This window comes from Poromitra crassiceps (assembly GCF_964638095.1).
Source record: "Poromitra crassiceps genome assembly, chromosome: 23".
Taxonomy (NCBI): domain Eukaryota; kingdom Metazoa; phylum Chordata; class Actinopteri; order Beryciformes; family Melamphaidae; genus Poromitra; species Poromitra crassiceps.
Window position 1 is genome coordinate 15,255,918 of NC_139639.1, and position 9,206 is coordinate 15,265,123.

General features: G+C 43.0%; 1 protein-coding gene across 1 annotated transcript; it reads right to left on the reverse strand.

The window, feature by feature from the left end:
• Positions 1 to 3,586: 3,586 nt before the first annotated feature.
• On the reverse strand, positions 3,587 to 8,819 carry rgs18 (regulator of G protein signaling 18). Its single transcript, XM_083659112.1, has 5 exons — positions 8,688 to 8,819; positions 8,008 to 8,115; positions 7,729 to 7,790; positions 6,506 to 6,672; positions 3,587 to 5,307 (listed from the first exon to the last, which is right to left on the reverse strand). Exons 1-5 carry the CDS (start codon positions 8,807 to 8,809, stop codon positions 5,050 to 5,052), a joined length of 717 nt encoding a protein of 238 aa, XP_083515238.1. The 5' UTR covers positions 8,810 to 8,819; the 3' UTR covers positions 3,587 to 5,049.
• Positions 8,820 to 9,206: the final 387 nt, after the last annotated feature.

Here is a 9,206-nt window from a genome sequence, read left to right on the forward strand (position 1 = left end):
GTATGTCACTCCTATTTGTGTGTTTAAATTCCACCCGTTGATGCGGACTTATCACTGTTTTAATCAAGATCACTCGATGTAGTCTTCATTTAGAGGCTGTTTGATTGCATTTGCATTTTTGTTGATCCCCATAAGAGGATTTACATAATGATGACATATTCTTTTGATTTCAAATAGATCACACATGCAAAAGAGTGCATGGGGATTTATAGATATTTGTGCCTTGCCGGAGAACACACTAAGCCGTTGTCAGCCAGGTAAGTCATGTAAGACGCCATACGATCATGAGTCATGACTAGGCTTTGTGTGGAGGAGCGTCCTCTTTGAGGTCGTGTCACGTGTTGGGTGACAGCGCGCTTGTGCAGTAGCAGCCTATGTGCAGTAGGCATGAGCACACATGTCCAGAGTCAGCACTTGACCTGAGTTGACCCTCCTCACCATCGGTGGGGATGTAATGTGCAGACAGGCAAACAAAACAAACCCAGAATGCAAATCAGCAGGTGATGGAAAAGGCCATCTCTATTTGCATGCGTGTGTAGACACACCAAGTCGAGATATTTGTTTTTCAAAGAAGGCCGGGGAGATGGAGGCTGATTCTATGCAGGCTGCTTTCTCTTACTGTGACTTTAGCCTAGACTCTCATCTTCAAGCATCCAATGTGATTCATTCACACTTCACACCTGACTCACTGCAAACCTGAAGAGATTCACTTGATTGAACAGCTTCTGTGTTTCACACTCACGTCTATACGTCCATAACATGATGTGAATGGGTTCAGACTCAAGAGTTGTTCTCACAGTGATACTTACCCTTTCTTTCTTTCTTTCTTTCTTTCTTTCTTTCTTTCTTTCTTTCTTTCTTTCTTTCTTTCTTTCTTTCTCTTTCTTTCTTTCTAATATAATTTTATGAGCTGATGATGTCATTTTACCTGACAAATGATGTATTTGTGGTTTTATGTGAAGCACAATGAATTTGCCTTGCGTATGAAAATGTGCTATATAAAGTTTGACTTGCCTTCATACCAAATGATGGCGGAAGCATTTTCCTGCTCAAACACAGGGTGGCGCTGTAAGTCCTCTCCAAGGCCCCCATCTCTATTCACATCTCCTTCAATGTCACCCCCCTCCCTCCGACCCCCCCACCCCCGGGGTAAGATCTCTAAGCCAATCACTAATCTCCCAACTTTAAATCAAATGTTGAGCCGCTGAAATGAGTTCAATAAGCATGCAATTGGTATAATGAGAAAGACAAAGTTCTCATATTTCATCTCTCTCTCTCTCCCTCTGTGTGTCTCTCTCTCTCTGTTTCTGGAGACAGATATAGATTATGAAAGCAGCGGGCAGTGGAGATCCTGAAGTGACCCTTCTTCCTCTTTTCTTTTACCTCGCGCATTCTCACCTGTTTCATAGTCATTTCCGTCTAATATCCTAATCATAAGAACGAGTCCAGGGCAGCCGTCCCAGATTCAATCTCACTGAAGAACACGGTGACAAATCACAATCAAATTGAGCGCCGGGAATTGATTTTTATATTATATCTTAATAGAACAAACTTGTTCCATACAGCCTGCCATAGACCTCAAAATGTCCTCAGTATTTGTGTGTGGCATTTAGTTAAGCGAAATAGTGAATTTTGAAGTAAGGAAAAACAATAATTAATTTCTTGATCATGTTTCTCTTCCTGCCATGCAGCTGACACAGATCCTGCCTCACAGGCCGAATATGAATTTCTGGGTGCTATTTAGCCTCAGGCCTGCAGAGATAGTTCTCTTCTCCAACTCTTCTTTGAAGCAGGTTCATCCATCGTGGAGATACGTCCTCCTGAGCATGGCCACTTCCTGAAGGAAGGGAAAGTGTCAGGTGGGATGGTTTGTTGTTCAGATAAAGAAACAGGAAGGTATTGTGTGTAGGATGAAAGGGGCCCAACTCTCTCAAGATGTTCAAACATATAACTTAGTTGGCCTTCAGAGCGAAATTGCACTGTAATCCATTTAGTTGTGCCGATATTGTGGCAGGCCCTCTGCGCCGAGTGCCAACGGATTTGTAAAGTGGAAATTTCACAACTCGATTTCCGAGCCCCCCAAGTCAGCAAGTCTATTACAAAATTTGGTTCCCGTAGAGACGGAAAAAACAATCTGATGGGATGTTTGTTTTGTTTGTTTGTGGAGGGGGGGGGGGGGGGGACTTGATCTGGGGGTCCGTGAAAAGATTTGGGAACCCGCGCCCAAGGGTGTCCGTCAAAGTGTTACACAACCAGGTGTCAATAGAATATGGTAGTGTTACAAAGTGTTACACAACAGGTGTCAATATGGTAGGGGAGTTTTTGGTCGTTTTATTGATCATTTTTCACCCTTTTATGAAGAGATATTATAAACTGTAAATCATCCATCACCAGAGTCCTAACAAGAAGCTGAACATGAGCCAAAAGCAATCCACTGCCATGTGATGGGATTGAGGCGTCATTTACTAAAAGAAAATCAATTTGTTTGAGAATTTCAGCGTAAATGTCCATTTTTCAAGTCCTTTTGCCTTAAACTTGCTGTGGATATACTGGTCATCTTCCCAATACAACCCTCCTATCCCCAGGCATGCTCAGTTTCTCTTTTGTTTCCCTTGAGCATCCACTCTACACAGCTTTGAAATCAGAAGGAACTTTTTTTTTTATTAATAGCAAGTTTAACTTTAGTTTAAGTTTTGGCTGATTTCATGGGCTTTCAGCACAGTCACAAATACCAATGGGAAGATATGAGCAAGAATTCTGGCAACAAATTCTTAGCGGGCTGCGGCAACTAATCTTTAGCTGTGACGAATTTGGCAGGCCAACTGAGCTACCTTTGTTAGTACATAATTAAGTTTTTTTCCCAGTCTCTCTCTCGGACCGTCGTGTGTGAGGAGACAGTATTGCAGTATGCAGCCAAGTGCCTTCTATTGATGCATAATCAATGTGAACTGTAAGATATTCCTTTTAGGTTTTTGTAGACGACAGTAACTTAGGCTGAGTTGGGCTTCATCACTCCAAAGGCTACTGGAACTCCTGATGTATGTTAATGACCATTATCAGCCCTGTGTGTGTGTGTGTGTGTGTGTGTGTGTGTGTGTGTGTGTGTGTGTGTGTGTGTGTGTGTGTGTGTGTGTGTGTGTGTGTGTGTGTGTGTGTGCACGTGTGCGCGTGTGTGTGCGTGTGTGTGTGAGCATGTGGCGCACACGAGCCATTACCGTAGGCATTAGCCCACAGGGCATTATGCTTGTACATATGTACCCTTCCCTCTGCAGTCTGCATATTCAGGAGGGTGGGGGGAAACTCAGAGGGATCAGTGACAGATTGAAATGATTACATATTTTGTCTTTGTAAGAAATATGGGCCATGCATACATATAACCATAACATGAATAATTCTGTCCCAGAGTGGTGATAGTTAGTTGATAAGGTCTATAAATTTTTCAGCGATTTGAAATAGGGAGTTCCAAATTTTCACATTTTTACCCACTGGTGTAGTATATGCACACATTTTGGATCCATCCATAGGTGTGGTCCTGCAAACTAATTAATGACAGCAAAGGACTCCTTAAAAAGGCTTTTGTAAGAAAGTGTTTATTAGAATAATTACTCACAGATTATGTACATTTTACAACAGCAAAGCCACACTTATGATCATTTAATACTTAACTATAATAAGAATGCAAAGTGTCTGTGTGTGTGTGTGTGTGTGTGTGTGTGTGTGTGTGTGTGTGTGTGTGTGTGTGTGTGTGTGTGTGTGTGTGTGTGTGTGTGTGTGTGTGCCATTTTACGTGTGATCGGGCTGAATCTTTCAGGAAGTGTAAAGAGCACCCCTGCGGGTGACCTAATGGAGCTGGATTCTTTAATTAGGTCATTAGGGCCTACTACTTGCCCTAATTACCTAATGATGTGATGTCACTCAAGCAATGATGACATCATCTGGTGACATCATCACTGATGACATCACTCACTGATTGAATGATCAAGTGACATCATCAATTGCTTTGGAGACCACTGTGTTCCAGACCAGGGGGGGGTGGTCTAACTCCCACGGGTCCACTAGTATTATTAGGTTACAGTGGTAGCAAAGTGAAAAACAGTTATTGTGCTAATTAATGTCATGTTAGTATTCAGACAGGATCTATGCATTTTCTGCCTCAGGAAATAGAATATTTTAATTGACATCAGAAATGTAACATCTCCTTAGTAAAGCCCTCATTAAAGTTGCAGTGTATGGAGTCGTCATATATGGGATAATACGGCTTTCATTGCAAGTGAATCTGGAGGGGGCTGGACATTGGGGTACAATGATTAATACATTTTAATGATATGAGTCAAATTAGCTTACAAGAAATAGATCAAGATGATTCATATTCTATATCGCACTACTGGTGGATTCAATCAACTGAAGTCTAACGCCTCTGATTTCAGCAAGTCTCTGTGGTCGCATAGGGTATTCACGACTGCATTTTAGAAGTCATTGACTACTCCCAAAAGGTAGTCGACTAGTCATCATGCGAGTTATCATATTTTTTTTCACCCAATAAAAATGATCAATTCTCATCCAAAAGGTCTCAAAAACAGCCAGTAAAGGGTTAACTAATGTAGGCGGGACCAACCTGGGGGTGTGTGAAATAGCAGTCTTCGATTGGCTCTGAGAGGCTGTTTACAAATGAGCCGCTAAACCCCAGCAACTTGTCTGAGCAGGAGATAGTGACTATTTGACTGCAGTAAGAACAAATCTGTTTTAAATATATTTATTTATATTTTAAAACCACAGATGAACGATTAGTCGACTATGATGCACAGTGTCGGCTAACCATACAGACAACTAGGGCTTTTTTACAGACTAGTCAAATAGTCGACTATCAAAACCAGTTGTCTGTATGGTTAGCTGGTTACTGTATGTAGCTATAGAGTAACTTCAGCAGTAATATTGTCATGGATCACGCAAAGTTGTATCCACAAGATTCAGAGTGCAGTACCTCTGATGTAGATGATGGGTAGTTTAAGTACACACTGCTTTTGGAGTTAAAATAGGTTATCTCCACACCTACGATGACCAGACTGAAGACTCAGCTGTGGCCTCGCCTCTGTCGTTGAACACACAGGAGCGTGACCTCCTGCGGTACATGGTGGCGGGGCCCTTCCGCTTGGCCAGGCGCAGGTAAGTGTCAGAGGTCAGGAACCTGGGGTAGCAGTCCTTTTTCATCAGGCTGTAGACTTTCACCTGGGCCGCTTCAAAGCAGCTCTTGGTGGGCTGTGTTATGCTCTTCTGGATGTCCGTCTTGGTGGCGTAGTCAATGTTGACCTGAGTGAGAGGTGAGATCATGACACAGTAAGATCAACGCGAGACAGCATGCAGAATAAGTGTCAGTCACATCTGCTAGAATACCTCAGAATACACACATGGAGTTGCATTATATCATTTCACACAGTTTAGTCTATATCTGCGATCTATCGATAATGCGTTCTTGTATGTTTTTTCCCACGGCGTTGGGCCAGCACCACTGCGCTGTGGACTTAAAGGGTTGCGCTTGTTGTGTCCTCCATGGTGCATGTGACAGTATTTAATGGCCAAAGTGCAAATCAAAAACAAAAGAACACAAGGACAGAGGAAGGATAAAGATCCCAGAGGTTTTCTTGCCAACGGTGACTTGGCTGACTAGAACGACTAGATTCAGAAGTCTGTATTGAGTTGATTTTCTGGCTGCTAGCTTTGGGAGAGAGTTGTACGTGCTAGATGCTGATTGAGCTGATCACAATCATGGAGTCCCACATTGTGAATGATCTTTCAGTGAACAGCCTATTCTTCCTTGAAAAGTCTTGTGCCGCAGAAGTGAAGCTATATATAGCTCATGGCAACAACAAATAATGACAACCACTCTGAAGATATTCTTGTGCATTGCTAATACCACACACCATCATGGGCAGAACTCAGTAGTGTGTACAAGATGTTTCTCCTGAGGTGCACTGATTTGCATTTACGGTAGATCTCTTTGGAAATGAGTCGAGCGGACATAGGCTTTCTTGTGACTGTAGGACAAAGACTCTTCTCTTTTACATATTTACACATGACATGCAGGCCTATACATCTTAGACTGAAAGTGTGTGGGTGGACCTCTCTCTAGCTCTGTAGCGGCAAGTCGAAACCCCAAACCTGACACGTCTAACGGTCACATCTGTTTTCAGGCCCTGAGAGCATAATGTGTAATCGCATGGTGGCCGCGTCTGAAACCACAACCAGCTCGCACACAAGTATCCAGGCCTGTTCTGCAGCAGCGGCGCCTGCACTGCACGCATGACCTCAGCAAGCACTGTTTTCAACCTGCTGCAGGCTCATGGCTACGCAGTGCATCAGTTCGCACCTTCAACGGCCCCCAGAGAATGTCTAAGACAATGGTAGAGAACTGGTGTTGTTCCAGCCTCCCACTTTGTAGCCTGTTTTGCAGCAGAACATGGCAGCTTTATAGTATAGCTTATGCTCAGTAATCATGCCGTGTCCTTACCTCTTTAGGGGCCTCTGAGTCAATAAAGACAGTATAAATATATTTGGCTTTGGACAGCAGCTTGGTCTTCGAATCAATGGTCTTGTATTCTTCGCAGGCCAGCCAGAACTCGATGTTCTCCTCGCTGAACTGTGTCCGGAGGAACTGAGAGAAGGTTTCCACCCCGTCTGGATCAGAGGAAGGTGAGAGACGTTATTGTCAACCGCTGTGTTCCCTGGGTTCCACTTTAGCTACTCGAGTGGCGCCAACAAAGAAAATGGGTTTGGACAGCATAGCGCACACAGCTGTTATACTACCTGGTAAAAACCAAACCTGGAATTTCTCTGAGATCGGAGTGTTGTAGGATGTGTAAATGGAGAAAACCTTCTCAACTCATAACTAAAAATGGGCTTGATGTACTCCTTTATACAGTTTCAATGTATAAGAGTGTTCAATCATCCAATCCCCCAAAACAACTCAAAACAATGGAATCAATACCAACAGGAGGATACACTGTTTCACATTGGCTTGGCAATTGGTCATTTTTGACATTAGCGCTACTCGCATAATCAGCTGTGCTGCTCAGCCCACAAATGCAGCATCCTGACAAATGAGACTTGAGCGTTGTAAAGGGAAATGAACAGGCTTTCATATACGATAAGATACAATACTGCAGATACAGTGACAGCAGAGATACGATCATCCAAACACAAGTTCCCAAACCTTTTTTGACGAGTTTATGTTAAATGACTTGATGATATGGCGGGGATACTGACCGTGTGCAAACTAAGCAAAGTGGTTGGAAAGCATGTGAAGTGAACTAAGCGTGACACTATTGTGGTACTCAAAAAAACATTTGCGCAAGTTTGGCAGGTCTGCATATGTGTCGCTTTTAAACACTGCAGCACCTGCCCCTCGAAAGGTCTCTGCACAGTAGTGTCTGTGTCACAGTGTGGCTCAATAAGTGTTGTCAGATGATGTGCTTCAAATGGTTCAATTTGCCAATGCTACTTATGAGTGTATGAGGAAGTTGAGCAGCTTCTGTATTCCTATCTACGTCAACCAACACAAAAAGATGTAGTGAAACCTCCACTGCTCTTTCCATTAGCCATTTATTGCCCCATATGGCACTCCACGACACAGCAGTTTCCTATTCAAATACGGCAACTTGTTTGACAGAGGAGGAAACTTTGGAGACAGAAATTTGCCACAGTGATTTGAGATATTTTGGGCTATAATCTGACCTGAATGCTTCAGCAATTCTTCAAAGGAGTCACTCCATTTCAAAGCTTCCTCCGGTGAGATACTGCAAAAAATAAAATAAAAAAATCAGAGATTTTGTCAGCTTTTGCCTAATGGTGCAGCAAAAGAATTTTGGATTCTTATTGAAAAGTCGATAGTCCCCATGTCTCTTGTAGCGTCCAATGATCCATGGAACTTCTCGGAAATTGAGGGTAGCCTAATAAAGAAACAATTTGCAAAATGACATTGCCTGTACATGAAAATATTGGATGTTGCCTCACTTTCTGGATGCTGCTGTGTTTGTCCTTTTATCTGGACCGACGTTTTCATGGGAGCCTGACCTGGTGAGAAAGAGGCTTAGTCGGCTCTTCCTCTCCTTGTCTTTCAGTCTGCAAAGTAAAAAATGTGCGTCAAGTCTCACATACAGTATGCTGTCTGTGCAGGTGCCTCAAGTCTCACACGCTGTCTGTGCAGCTGCAACCCAGTCAGGGCGCTATTTTCCGAACCAACCATTTATCACTGTACCCACACAGACATTTATAAAGTGATTCACATGATGCCCTACAAAACAAGCCATTCTTGTGTCGTCTCCATCACACTTCTGCAAGATAAAAGCCAACTATGCAGGTTCTCACTAAAGGTCAGCAGCAGCGGGGAGGCTGTTGATGACAGCAGCCTTGAGAAGTCTAGCAGCTCCACTGGCTTTCAATCACACTCAGACAAGGTACAACAACACCACACACAAACAGTACACATCTCCAGTGATGGCTTTATGCAATAACTTCGAAATATAGCAAGCAACTGTTGTTGAATTACTTATTATTGTGATAAATATTTGGACTACTCAAATTTCTGACCCCTGGCTGAAAGACAAATCCTAAAAAGAACTAAAACAAAATTAAAACTTTCCCCCTTCCACATGATGAAGGCATTTGAAAATAAATCAACTTCACACACCAACCTGGTAGTATCGTCTTTCATCCTTGCTGTCTGCAGGTCTTCTGGACCAAGCATTTTGAAATACGCTTCCTCCTTTGGGGCCAGAAAGTTGAATTGAGGAAATAGAAAGAGAAGCGTCTCCATGCTGCTGTGTCTGTGCTCGGCGTACGTAACACCAGGCCGCAAGCTCTCTGACAAGTTTTAACCCCTGATTCGTTGCGCCACCTCATGCTTTATAGCTAAACCCTGTTCGCATTTCATTTCCCATATACCTTTTGCTCTACTTCCTGCCGCGGGGAAACCACTCAGTTGCTTACAGCTCCATCAGTGACAGAGAAACCCCCCCTGGGCTTCCTGTCTGTTGCGAAATTCTAAGTAAGTTGTTGCAGTTGTTTACTTTGAATTTCGCAAAAGATCTGATTGGCTTCACTCATTCACACTTAAGTGGTCCATAAATGGTAACACAACTTTATTTTCATTTTCATTTTCATTTATATTTATAAAGGGACAGATAACATAATTATAGCATTTGCCAACGCCT

What these genes read in the sequence shown, in the direction of transcription:
- rgs18 (XM_083659112.1), bottom strand. Translation starts at nt 8,809, where the DNA reads ATGGAGACGCTTCTCTTTCTATTTCCTCAATTCAACTTTCTGGCCCCA. An exon ending in ATGAAAGACGATACTACCAG is followed by an intron (nt 8,116 to 8,687) that starts GTTGGTGTGTGA and finishes TTTACTTTGCAG; the next exon opens with ACTGAAAGACAAGGAGAGGA. An exon ending in AGAATTGCTGAAGCATTCAG is followed by an intron (nt 6,673 to 7,728) that starts GTCAGATTATAG and finishes CCTCTGATCCAG; the next exon opens with ACGGGGTGGAAACCTTCTCT.